The sequence below is a fragment of the Chinchilla lanigera genome, unplaced genomic scaffold (assembly GCF_000276665.1).
Source record: "Chinchilla lanigera isolate Chin_1 unplaced genomic scaffold, ChiLan1.0 scaffold00016, whole genome shotgun sequence".
NCBI lineage: Eukaryota > Metazoa > Chordata > Mammalia > Rodentia > Chinchillidae > Chinchilla > Chinchilla lanigera.
Genome location: NW_004955417.1, coordinates 31,695,594 through 31,710,007, shown reverse-complemented (window position 1 = coordinate 31,710,007; position 14,414 = coordinate 31,695,594). Strand labels below are relative to the sequence as shown.

General features: G+C 39.3%; 1 protein-coding gene across 2 annotated transcripts in view; it reads left to right on the top strand.

The window, feature by feature from the left end:
- Window positions 1-4,075: 4,075 nt before the first annotated feature.
- Window positions 4,076-14,414, top strand: part of LOC102006911 (zinc finger protein 14-like) — a 37,059-nt gene continuing 26,720 nt past the window's right edge. For both annotated transcript variants that reach the window (XM_013512776.1, XM_005381977.2), the window contains exon 1: window positions 4,076-4,215. Coding sequence is in view for 1 of the 2 variants with exons in the window: in XM_005381977.2 (XP_005382034.2) it covers window positions 4,213-4,215 (3 nt within the window). In the remaining variant the exon portion in view is untranslated. The remainder of the gene's footprint in view (window positions 4,216-14,414) is intronic.

Here is a 14,414-nt window from a genome sequence, read left to right as displayed (position 1 = left end):
CCTAACCCTAACCCTAACCCTAACCCTAACCCTAACCCTAACCCTAACCCTAACCCTAACCCTACCCCTAACCCTACCCCTACCCCAACCCCAATCCTAACCCCAACCCCAACCCCAACCCCAACCCAACTCTTAACCCTGACCCTGACCCTAACCCTAACACTGACCCAACTCTTAACCCTGACCCTGACCCTAAACCCTAACACTGACCCAACTCTTAACCCTGACCCTGACCCCTGACCCTGACCCTAACCCTCGTGCCTCAGCCTCCGGAGTGCTGGGATTACAGGCATGAGCCACCACTCCCAGCTCAAGAGTCACATTTTAAAAAGCATCCTGTCAGTCTACTCAACATTCAGGGATGAGAATCACTACCTACTTAAGTAGCCTTGCCCGAAATCTTGAATAACAAACAGGAACGCTGTTTATGTCTTTTAAAAAAATTTTTAAACAATTTTATTACAATGTGATGATCACATATATTAATAGAGAATAGCTTGTTATTTCAATAGCACACATCATACATTGATTTGATCAGAATAATTAGAATTTCTATTTCTTTATCATTTAGTTATATTTTGAATCTTCTGTCCTTTAGTTCTTAAACTGGAAATTGTCATGTTGCCCACACTGTTCTTGAGCTTGTGTTTCTCTTCTTTCAGCCTCCCTCATGCTGGAATGAGAGATGTGCACCCCTACATTGCCTTGAGAAGATACTTATTAATCGAAAATACAAGATCCATGGCCAATAAGTGCATGAAAATATGCTGAACATGCTTAGTCATTTGCATGTAAATAATCTTTTAAAAAATGGAGATTAAGTATCAGTGAAGATAAAGAAAATATAACCCTCATACTTTGCTCTTGGGAATATACAATTGTACAGTCACTATAAAAGTTAAGCACATAGTCACCATATGGCCCAGGAATTCTACCTATATGTTTATAGCCAAACAAATTGAAGACATTATCCACACACACAGAAAAACATTTGAATATGAATTTTCACAGCATTATTCATAATAGCACTAAAGTAGAAAAAATCCAAACCAATCCCTATCAAATGAAGAATGGATACATAAAATGTGGTGTGTATGTTAAAAATGCTGTCACCATGAAAAGAAATGAAGTATTACTGGAAGTCACAGCACATACCTATATTACCAGCCTCTTGGGAGTCTGAGGCAGGAGCCTGAGCTAAGACAGAACTCTATCCCACCCCCTACAAAAAAGAACTCTATCTCAAAATAAAATATAAACATGCACAAGGTTTGCTGGTGCACGCTTCTAATCCCAGCTCTGAAAGAGGTCAAGGCTAGAAGATTACTAGTTCAAGCCACACCAGGGCAATTTAGGAAAACTCTTCCTCAAAAATGAAAAGGGAAAAAGGCTCAGATGCAACTCAGTGGTAGAGTACCCCTGGGTTCAATCCCCAGTATGTCCAAAAATTGTTTTAAAGGGATGAAGCACTGACACATGGGTGAATCTTGAAAAGATACTACTGTTAAAGAAGCCAGTCACAAAAGACCTCATATCATATGATTCCATTGATATGAAATGTTTAGCCAGCAAATCCATAGAAATCCAAGGTAAAGTAGCAGCTGCTAAGGGGTGGGAGTAAGAACGGCTGGAAGGTTAGACATTTCTTTTAGGGGGAAGAAAATATTCTGGAATTATTGAGGTAAGGGTGTGCAATGCAGTGAGTATATTAACAACCAGTGGTGTATATTTTCAAATGGCAGGCTGGGGATACAGCTCAGTGAAACAAGTGTCTGCTTGGCAAGTGCAAGGTCCTGAGTTCGATTCCCAGTGCCAAAAAAAACAAAACAAAACAAAACAAAAACCAAATCAAATGGTAAATTTTATGTTACATGAATTATCTCTCACCCCCCAAAAAAACTCTCACTCCACAAATAAAAAGCAATTTAGGGCAGGGGCTCCTGACCCATGCTTGTACTTTATAAAACTGTGAGCCTCTCTGCAGCCCCAGCCTGCGTCTTCCTCACAGTGGGGAGCTGAGTCCCGCCCCCTCCCTCAAGTCCTCAGCAGTGAAGGAAGACCCAGCCCAGCCTAAGTCCCAGGTGCAGAGTGGCCACACTTCCAGTCTCCACGTGGCCTGTTTCCCACTGGAGAGGCCTAGACTGTCTCTGACAGGACACCTGCCGGCCGCGAGCCACAAGGAAGACCCAGCCCAGCCTAGGTCCCAGGTGCAGAGTGGCCACACTTCCAGTCTCCACGTGGCCTGATTCCCACTGGAGAGGCCTAGACTGTCTCTGGCAGGACACCTGCTGGCCGCGAGCCACACGGGAGACCCAGCCCAGCCTAGGTCCCAGGTGCAGAGCAGAGCAGCTACACTGCCAGTCTCCAAGCGGCCCGTTTCCTAATGGAGAGGCCTGTGCTGGCTGCTAGCCACAAGGCTCACACAGCAAGTGAGGGCTCCCGACTCAGACCTGTGAAACGGCAGAGCATACAGCACTCAGCTGGCAACTCACGTTTACTCACCTCTGTCTTCTCCAAGGGCATTTTGGATGGAAACTCTGGCATTTTCAAAGTGGACCGTGCAACCGGGAAAACAGGAGATGTGACACTTTACCTGAGAAATGCAAACCACTCTGCACATGACTCACAAACATGCAATTCATTCCTTCAGCATCTGGTAGGACAGTCCAGAAAACACATTTCCTGTCTTTTGGAGTTCATATTGTGGCTAGGGAGACAAACTAGAAGCAAGATGATGTGCCATCAGGCAGGTGGTCTCTGGAGGGCTGGGGGTGCCCCTTCGTAGCAGTCTACCACTCCTCCCAGTCCTTGTCTTCATTTCAACCAAGAATAAGGGAATGGGGCAAGACTGGTTCTTCTGGGTCTACACCTCCAGCAGAAAATGAGGAACTCTAGGGCTGGCAGAAAATGAGGAAGTCAGAACTGAAATAATGCAAAGTAAAAGTTTATGTATGGTTTGGTGAATGCAGAGAAGCTACCATACAGCAAGAGGTAAGGTAATCTGAGCAGGTGCCCCAAGGTCAGGGTTAGGGGTTAGGGGTTAGGGGTTAGAGGTTAGGGTTAGTTCTTCTGTTTCTATATTCTTTGATTATTGGTAAATTCTGTTTACCACCTGCAGTAACAGCCCTACAGGCATTGTGCACTGCACGACATTGCAACAAATCTAAAGAAGAAACAGATAATTGTCTTGAGGGTGCAGAAATAGCATTGGGAAAAATAAGGTAACATTCATAATGGAAACTCATCAAATACAAAATAAAGTAAAACATCCATAACCTGATGGAGGGCATCTACACAAAACCCACAACCAACATGGCACTTAAGGGTAAAAGACTGCATGTTTCCTCCCTAAGAAAAGAAAGCATGGAAATCTCCTCTTACCACTCAAAATTTTATTGGAGATTTTGGCAAGTGCAATAAGAAAACCAATCTGGAAAGAAAGAAAGAAAGAAAGCTGAGCCAATCACCAACCTGATTAAGTAAATACGCCTATAGGATTTCCACGAGAACTTCTGAAAATAACAAATGACTTCAATTAGGATATAAGATGCAAGACCTAACATAAAATTGAGGAGAATCTAAAGAGAAGAAATAAGCAAGGAAACAGTGCTCACTGGTCACTAGGGAAACTCTGGCTTGACCCCGTCTTGCCGGCTAAGGACTAAACGCTGCACACAGAAAGCAGGGTCACCTGGCCTTAGAATTACCCGCTTGATTTTGCTCAGGGTGAGCTGTTTCGTCAATACCACCGCGGAGAGGAACAACCCACAGCCACTTAGTAAGCTTTGCTGTGGTCCCAAAAAAGGTACTTGTTTCCTCCTACTTTGCAAGTCTTATACGCGTTTCCTGCCTACACCATCTGATGACTCCACTGCTTAAATACAATTATTGTTAGGCGAGGTGAGGTTGACATTGTGGGAAAGAGCCCGATCTAGAATTTCCCGGGTTACAATCTACCATTCGAGCTCTACCCACACACGCGGGAGTTTCTCTTGGCTCAAAGAGAGAGCAATGGAGCAGGAGCCAATCAGCGACAAGGAGGCGGGCTGTATGAACTCTCCAATCCAGTGGGACAAAGTAGGCGGGTGCTTCCGGTGTCATGGCGAGGGACTGGGTGTCCTGAGCGCGCTGCTGAGAATCTTGTAACTTGATAGGCCACCTCTGTGCCTGGTGTCGGCCGCACGCTGCATAGGAAGGACTCTAAAGACCGCCATGGTAATGTTGTGGGACAGAAGACGGGGACGGGATGGAATGCGGATGAGATCTGAAAGGAAGTGGCCAGAACCAGCTCCTGGGAACTGCATCCTCCCCGCTCTCCTGAGCTTCTCCTGGTCTTTGGTGCTTTGTCACTTTTTCCCTGTGCTGGGTCGGGGTTAGTTCTAGGTTCGTGCATCCCGTGACACTCCCAGCCCACCGTGCTGTCTTGGGTGGCCCCAGGCGCAGCATCAGCTACACCAATCTGGGGACAGCGGGGAGGGAGTTAGGTTGGGGAGACCGTGATTCACGTGTGGATTGAAGCATATCATAGCAGCTATGGTATGCTAGGTCCCTGGTCTCATCCCTTTTAGCTGCAGCCCTGCAGGACCTGACGTTTATAAATGTCCGCCATGTAGAATCTCATACCCATAACTCATCTCAGATCTCTGCCTTTTTATATTGAGTGAGTTACTAAATTTCCAGTATTTCCTGATGTTGCCAAAATCATAATAAGTGTTGATATGGGCTATGAGAATCCAAAGAAAGGTTTAATATTGCAGGTGATGTGACTCAGGGTGGAATTCCTGTTAAGCATGCAGTGAAATCCTGCATTCCATACTAAGCAACCCCCAAAGTTATCACCTTAATTATTTATGTCGCACCTCTACTCAGTGATAAAAGCAGAGCTTGTGGTCTCCAGCATTGTGGAATGAAGTCATGGACAAAACAGAGGATGTTAGGAGAGTTTTTGTTGGAAATAATAGTAGCTCCTTGATTCCTTGGAATCATCCTGAGTGGATAGCCATGTAGCTACTCAATTCAGAGCTACTTATAGTAATCAGAGCACAGTAATTGCTATTTAATGGTCACCTGTGACAGGTGTATTTAAGATGACCATTTGGAACTCAGGCTCTTAAACCCTTTTTCTGACCTTGCAAGTTTTATAGAAAACTGAGACTTTAGAGAAAAACTGGTTAATTAACACTTTAAATTCCTGGAAACTCAGAAGCTTTGTAGAGAGTGACAACTCCCTGTGGTAGGGACAGGCTGCATTCCTTGTTGCCTGAAGAAGTTGATTTTTGGTTTTCTGCCTGTAGTTCACTATTCTTATATTAATTCTTTTCAATGTGGCTTATTTCCTGACTCTGTCTCTGGCCATTTTCCCTAGCTAGGTGCCTTACTCATGATGTAGCTAAATAAAATACTCTTTACATTAGACTGTTTAAATGAGGCCTTCCAGGAGTTTAGAATGCTGAGAAAAATGGAGGGGATGTTAATGTATTACCAAGGGAGGGGACAGGGGAGGGGTTCTTGCTAAAGACAACTTTCTGAAAGGGCTGCCTGTTAAAGCCAAATTGAGAAACACATTGAATGAGGGCATCTCAGTGGACATGTGATATTGGTAGGAGTGGAAGCAGAAAGAGGGCTGTCATCTCTGAAGTACATGCTGTAGTTCAGAAACTGTTTCTACACATTGTTTTCAATTTGAAATGTTGATTGGAATGGACTTTGTATAAAATAAGCATTGAAGTAGAGGTAAATCCCTATAGTTAAGGTCTACAGACACATGACGGAATAGGAATGAAAAGGTTTTTTAATAAGGAGGAACAAAGAGGAGTAAAACAAAGGAGAGAGGAAGGTGTTTTGGAGAGTAGTGCAGTCAGCAACTACAATTTTGAAGGTCAGATTGTTCTTAGTGTGACAATAATTGAAGGATTGTGTCCTGCCTAGACTTGAGAGTGGGCCAGAAGTCACAGGCCTAAAGAAAGGAGGGAAACTTAGTAACAGATACTATAAATATGTTTTCTGTTATTACTGGTGAGCTCATCTAATTATCTGTGAGGCAAAATTGAAAATTAGAAAACTGGTCTTGTAGGTGTAAAAATAGGGTGGACGTCATCATTGAAGTGGAAGGGTTTTCTCATGGTCACAAAGGATTTCAAGGTGTGTTTGATGTTTTCTGTTGTATAAAAACTGAACTCAGGACATTTGCTCCAAGCCACACCTCCCCCAACCCATTTAAAAAAACTTTTTTGAGACCTGGTCTTCTTAAGTTGCCCAGGCTGGGGAGAACTTTTGCTACTATTTCCACCTCCTTGACTGTTGAGATGACAGACATGTGGCATTTTGCCAGTTCAACATTGGGGTTCTCTATGACTTCCAAGATTTCACTGGTTGGGTAGAGTAAACATCAATGAGGCATAGTGGTACACATCTTTAATCCCAGCCACTTGGGAGACTGAGACAGGAGCATTGCAACATGAAGCTCAGCCTGGACAACTAAACGTGATGCTATTTCAATATGAAATAAATATTTTGAGATGTATCTCCAGTCTAACTCATCTAATACACGAGGCCCTGAATTAAATCTTTAGCAATGAAAAAAAAAAAAAAAGAAAAAACTTAGTGGAAATCTTTCAATTTTGTAATTTATTTACTTTTCTCACTAGTGTTATATGGTACAATACTTGCTTATGATGGTGGACAGTGGTGCTGCTCTATCAGCAGCTGGATATCAACTGAACAGCCAGTGATTTAAAGTGTACTATATTTTCCAAAGTTCATGAGATATTCAGTATTTTGAATTTTGTAGAGTGATCCGTACATTTCCCCAAACACAGATCAAGGCAAGTGTGTTGAGTAGGTTTAAAAGATCCAAGGCTTGAGAATGATAATGTGATTGATAGGATATGTTCTGTGCATTTTCTTTCTTTTTTTTTTCTTTTTTTGTCTTTTTGAGGCAGAGTCTTGCTCTGTAGTTTGGGTTGGCCTTGACCTCACTTTGCAGCCCAAGCTGGCCTTCAATTCACAGCAATCCCCCTGACTCAGCCTCCAGAGTGCTGGGATTACAGGTGTATGCCATCACCCCCGGCCTGTGCATTTTTAGTACATTTTATTTTCAACTTCCTTTGGGTTGATCATGATATTTTCCCTTTCAAACTCAAGTAGCATTAGTAGACTCATTCCATCAACTCTTCAAAAGTATGTTGTCTAACATGACATTCATCAGATTGTTTCCTGTTTTGAATGCTTAATTACTCAGCTTCCCGGGAGCAACCCAACAAGGAGATAGTATGAGTACTGTTTTGGAAACAGAAGACTACTCCGGAGTATTTGTGGTTTGTATGTGTGTTTGTGTGTCTGACTTTCCTGTTTTTTGGTATTATAAAGTGGTCCTCCACTCTGGTCATACTCTGGTTTACAATACACTTACAAGGGGTGGGATCCAACCTTTCAAAGAAGACACAGGGCTGTTCAGTTTGAACGTGACACCAAGTACGTGCAAAGCTAAAGAGAAACAGTGCATTCGTAGATCTAATTTATGCTAATTACGAGAACCCTCCTAGCTGCTTTAACCTTGGGTCACCGTCTACCCTTCTGTACCGGGTTGTTCATTCCTAGAATCTCACTTCCTTTTCCATCACCTTAGTGGGCTGAAAGCAGGTCTGTCCAGGGGCTTCCTAGTCCCTTTACCTCTTGTACTGATTTGTATATCTTTGGGGAAAGCGAAGACCCTGAGCCTTTGCTATGTGTTCCATAAATGACAAGAGACTACACCCCCTGAAATCCCCCTGTCTCCTGGGTTCCCCATACTCTGAGGACAGAATTTCCGTGTTGGCATCCTGAAGAAACCCGTGGAAATGGCTTATGGAGAAAGGCACAGCTGAGATAAAGCACGAAGCTTCAGTTCAAGGCACCCTTTACCCTGTGCTGTGTATCTCCCTGTGGGTGTCATCACAGACCATCAAGCAGTAGAGCCGGTTCTGGGTTTTCACATTAGTGACATGGGAGAAGTAGTGCAGGTGACAGGGTCAAGGAGAGTGTGCAAGGACAGAATACTTTGGGTAGTGTCATTCATTCAGCTTGGGTTTGGGGTGCAGAGAATTTGGGCAGTTCTTGTGGCTTTGCCCGTTCTGGGTTCCTTGTCATCCAGGACCGTATATGTCCCTACTGCACCTGCTAAATTGATGGTTTTCTGGCATTGGTGATTGTGCATATCAGAAAATATGTGAATGTGTCTGAAAATTTTCTTCATCATCTGGATGTGGAGCATGAGGTAGATTTAAAGCATGGATAGAGGTCAAGAGTATTAATCTATGTCATATGACACACAGGACAACCCTTAAAATAATGAAATATTGGACCTGAATATCACTAGTTCTCTGCTTGACAACCCTATTGCAGGTGTGTCTTCTTTCCACATCTGTGACCCTGCTCATCACTTCTGGATTATATACCATGTCTTCATGTACTTTATTTATGCTGGCTATGATATGTACTGTACATATGCTCTTCCACTGAGCTACACACAAATCTGATGTACATATATGTTTGCTGTGGCCAAATGGGAGTATGTTAGAGAGTTCATCCTGTATTTTACTTGATTCATGCAATATTATTTTCCATATTTATTTGCATTACTGTCCATGTAGCTCCCAGCGGGGTCTCCACTGTTTGTCTCTAGAACATCTTAATTGGCTTTCCATAGTAATGGGAAAGCACGCTTGTCTAGTTTTGTCACTGGCGTAAGTGCCACAAGGCACATTCATTTGCTGCCCGAGAAGCAGATTTGAGAAAATGCATAGATTCTCAGGGCTCAGGAACCTATTTGCTCAGCACAGAGTATGTATCCTTTTAAATCTTAAATGTACACCGTCCATACCACCACCACCAGGAGGAGGCAATAGTTCCTATTTCTCGCAGCCATCCAACATTGGACTTTTTCTAGTTTGATGATTTCATAGATTTATAGACAAATTTATATCTTGTAACATTTTTCTGTGTTTTATGCATCCATTTTATGTGCTTTTTTCATTTTCTGTGTAAGCCCTTCTGTAAAATATCTGTTTATATCATATTTTCATACTGTGATGAGGAATTACTTTTGATAGAGTCTTTTTCTCTAGGTATTTCTTAATCAACATTCTTTCTCATACTTTTTCCATCTGCATGTTAATTTTATTTAATTTTCTTTAATGTTTCTTTAATTTTATTCTTTAATTTTAATTTAATTTTCTTTCCTAAACAGAAATTCTAAGTTACTTTTTGTATCTTCAGGGTCACTTTAAGATTTTATTTGTGAAGATTTACTGAATTCTAGATTTTGCTTTATTTTTTTTTTTTAAACAAATTTCTTTTTTAATCCAAAGATTTTTATTTTTTAATTTTTTTTTCCAGTATCAGCAATCAAATTCACGATGTTGCACTTGCCAGGTAGGCGCTGTGCTGCTGAGCTAAATCCCCAGCCCTATTTTGGTGTTTTAAGACACGGTCTCACTATATACTCCAGGCTGGCCTCAAACTTGTGGCAATCCTCCTGCCTCAGCCTCCCAAGTGTTGGGATTTGGACAGGTGTGTACCACCATACCTGGCCTAGAATTTTGTTATATGCTTTTTCCCCCATATTTTACTATCATATTTTATATTTTTTAATCTACTTATACTGCACATTTGAATGTTTGTGATGCAAAAGTCAGATTTATCTTGCATATAAAATGAGCTATTTACCACCATAAATGAGTGATGAATTACATTTTACATTGATTTGTACTGCCAGCCTTATCAAATCTCAGTTTGTTTAAAGCAAATGTATTTCTTGCTACTTCTTATAAATTTAATGTGTCTATAGATTGCTGAGTTTCAGGTTTTAGTGAATGTAATTGTATAGCATGTTCCAAATAGTGGGAAAAGATCTCTCTCTTTCTCTGTTACCTTTTTATTAGAGATTTGATAAATATAACACTTTCCTATATTTTTCAGAAGGAATTCTATAGATTTTTGTTAAATTTTAGTTGATTTACTGATATTACACATGTAGTTGTGTTAAGTATATATTTTTAAAAATTCCTAGGATAATTCATCTTTAAATCTGAGTCTGTACATTATTCTCCTGACATTCAGATCATCTTCTCCAATTTTACTTTTATGCATGATTTTTTTTTGGTAGAGATACAGACTTTTAAAGAATTTGTTGATATACAATAATTTTTAAACTTGCTGGACTGTGAGACAATTTCTGGGTGATAATAATGTCCTTGCTTTACACTAAAAAATGGGAAGGCATTTTCATTAACGAAACAACATATTGGTAGAGACCAAGTGAGAAACCAAATGGGAGCATCTAGTTGATACCTTTCAAGGCAGATTTCAGACATATTTGCAAAAATTTCAAATAAGTTCCACCCTCTACTTAAATATAATTTTGACAGTGTAGTTTTTTTTCCTAAAATATTCATTATAACCACATGGTATAGGGACATTCCTGTGCTTTTGATTCTATTAGTAAAAAAAATACTTTTTCCTATTTTCATTGATAATCAGCTGCACACTGATTCTTAAGCAACAGGCTTTTAGAATTCTCTGTAGTTTTCATGTGTACTGGCCTTGATGTCAACATGTTTGAGAACAATATTTACTTATAATTTGTGTTTTGACTGTGTATTGTGTAGTTGCACTCATTGTACTGGGATAGTTTTAATGAGTGTTGAAACTATGATATACACTATGACTTTTTCTAGTTGATCTTGGCTTTGGGAACACAGTCTTTCTGTTACTGTTCTCAGATTTTAACATCTTGATTCTTTCATCATTCATGCATAGCTATTTCATCTTTTAATTTCAATCCTGTTTTTGCTTTTTGACTGCCTTGCCTGTATGTCCTGTGGTAACACATGAATTTTTGTTTCTTGTGACACAATAGTGGAGACAGTTAATATCCTTGACGTATTTCTGATTTTAAAATAGTTCATCTCCTGCATCTCCATTCATTGTAACATTTGCCAGTTTTATGAAACATGTGCTTTATCAAGTTATTAATCACATTATTTTCTTCCTTGAAAGCCTTTAATAAATAACAGAAATTGACTTTAGAAAGCATTTATGTCAGGTCAAATAATCATGTCAGTTCATTCATTTTTTGTGATAAGTTGTACCATAGTTTTGTGATGCTGATGAACAGACCCAACATCATTATCATTATCGTACAGTCACTTTCTTCCTGTGCGTGGTTCTTAGATTAAACCTGCATCATGTATGCTGTGGACGCATGCTACTGTTCAGCTACATGCAAAGTTTCCTAATATACCCTAATATTTCTGTAGGTAAAGTTCTATCCTGTGTTGGAAAATCTGCATACATATTTGTAATGGGCCTACATTAGCCTTTTTTTTTAAAAAACATGTTGTCTGGATTTAGGTAAAGATTATATTACCCTGAGTATATAATTTACAGAGATTTCTTTCTCCTTTTTTGGTTACAAACATTTGAAACTATGCCCAACTGAATATGCCATAGTTATTATAGTGTTCATATTTGTATCTATTTGCTATACATAATGTATATATTCATCCTAAGAAATTGGTACATATACAGATGGCATCTTGATCAGTGTCAGAATAGTTTCAATGAATTGCTTGAAAATCTACTGGGAGACGAGTTTATGAAGGAAAGTTTTTTTTTTTTTTAATACCATTCTGGGGGCTAATACAAGAGAAGGATCAAGAGTTGATGTCCTTTATCCTTTATCTATTGTCATTTTTTTTTCTTATTTTCACAGTGTGTTTTCCTGTTGCTTCTTGTTATTCTGTCTTGATCATGTATTCAGATATGTGAATATGAAAAAGATATATTTTTTGTTTATTTGTTTTTTGAGACAAGGTCTCATTATGGAGTCCAGGCTGGCCTTGAACTTGTGGCAATCCTCCTGCCTCAGCCCTCCAAGTTCTGGGAGTACAGACACGCACCACCACACCTGGCTTCCTTTCCAAAATATTGATTCCTGTTTCATAAATTATTATGTTTTCTGATCAAATATTTTACTAAATATATTTCTTTAAAGCTGTATGTGTAACTGAAAGGTTTTTTTTTTTCCAAATATTGATATTACATCCTAAAATCATTACTTAATTCTATATATTTCTATGTTTATTTTGTGAAGTTCTATTGAACTCTTTTTTTTATAATGTATTTTGCAGCTCGCGTGGTGACTCATGCTTGAAATCCTAGCACTTGGCACGAAGAAGCAGGAGGATCAGTACAATTTTGAGACCAGCCAGGGATACTTAGTAAGTTCAAGGCCAGCCTGAACTACATAGTGAGACCCTGTCCACTAATGAAAAATGTATATTTTGTGTCAAAACAACATGAGTGAACCAATAATGTAGCTTAGTGTTACACTGCTCTGCTCAGTGTGACTCAAAATTCTCTGTACATTATAAATAGAAGTTCTTTTATGCCAGCTTTACTAAAATAATTTACTTACTGTTCAATTCATTCACTTAAAAATATATCGTCCACAGCCTAGTGCATTTAGAATATTTTATTTAGCTCCTAAAGGAATCCTGCCTCCTTGTTTCTCTTATTTCCCCAAGCCTTAGGAACTGCTGACCTACAGTGTTCTCTGTATATTTTCATAGTCTGGCCATTTTGTATAAGTAAATAATTCAACACTGTTCGTGTGTCTGTCTCTTTTGCATGACATTTCCAAGATGGATTTACATTGTACATTTATCAGAAAATATTGCTTTTCGTGAATGAATAATATGGTAAGCTTAAATTTTTGGTTATTCATCAATTTGTGGACATTTCAGTTGTCTCTACTTTTTAGCTGTCATGAATGCTAAGTTGTAAATGTCATTGTAAACTGCATGCTAACTGATAACTGTGCCAGGTTCATATTTCATGTCAGCGAAGACTGGAACAGAGGATGCAGAAGGCAAATTAGAAAGTTTATAAAACAAAAAGTTCCTCAGAACAGAAAGGAGCATGAAAGTGGGCTGCAACTGAACCTCTAAATTGAATTTTCCAGTGTTTTTTTTAGTAACGTTGTTAAGGAATACTTTGGGTGAAACTAAAATCAGCCCATTGGGTTACAAGTATAGTTGCTTAGGGTTAGAATTGATCTAGTAGTAAAACAAGATGTACCAATATTCATTAGAAGGAATTATTAACTTTACTATCTGTGACTACAGAAAAGAACAAAGGCATTTCTGGAAGTAGTGGGAGTAAGGGTCAAGGTGTTCTGGTCATCCACCTGCTTGTTTGTTACATTATTTGGGCTAACCTGAGCAGATGGTACCACTTACAATACCATTTTGAACTGTTATTTATTTGTGGTGAGACTTGTGGGCCTATCCATCATGTCTCCATCTTGCGACCTGGTTTCTATCAGCTCCGCTCTCAACTATATCATCTCAGGAGTGGCTCTATCTTGGTCCTGGTTCCTTTCCTACTGCCTATCAATCTCTAACAAACTTAACTATGTGGAATGTAAACATTCATGAACAAATTTTAGTGTGGACTTCGGTCTTCATAACTCTAACGTATATGACTAAGATAGTTATTAATGAATAATGTGAAAACAGTTACAGTTATACACAAATTGTTCCATTCAAAATTCATGAAAAAAATCTAATTTCCAGTGGTACAGACAAATAGATGAACACCTAGTATTCAGATGAGCACCCAGTGTATATATCCTAATAGGTGAAAACAGTATCTGAGTAAATATAGATAGTTGGGTTACTTAGGAGGCAATTAGAAGTAGATAAGGTTTTGTTTTTGGAATCCCTATGATTGAATACTGGAATTCAAATGCAGAGAGGAGAGCACCTCCTCTACTCTTAGACTCTCTCCATGTGATACCCTATGTGATGACCTCTGGTCTCTGTCAGCAAGAAGGCCATTATCAGATTTAAATTTCCCACCTTAGTCTAAAACTCTCAGCCAAAGTAAACCTTTTGGTTATTTACTGAACATGAAGCTTTTTGTTTAGGAACAAATGGACTGAAAAATACCTGTATGTTTCATTATTATAGGTCATGGTGTTTATTGTCAAATATGACTGTCTTGTTTTCTCAGTAACTGAGTTTTCTTTACATTCTTGGCAACAGTTGTTATTGTGTGTCTCTCTGTAGTGTACTTAGTGGCATTTTATTGTGATATAACAAAACACTTGCTTCATGACTAATAACAAGCATGGTTTTAACAGCAACAAATACATGAATTCCTTCATCCTAAAGAATGTTGGAAATTTTGTTCTATTTTTAAGATGAAGAAACATTCATAAGAGTTGACATTGGTTAACTGTGTATTTTTCTTTTTCACTTAGAAAGAAAGAGAAAAATGCACAAAGTAACTTGTCGTGCACACTCAGCCACCTTATCCTTGACAAAGGTGCCAAACACACTCATTGAAAGAAAGACTCTTAAATAAATGTG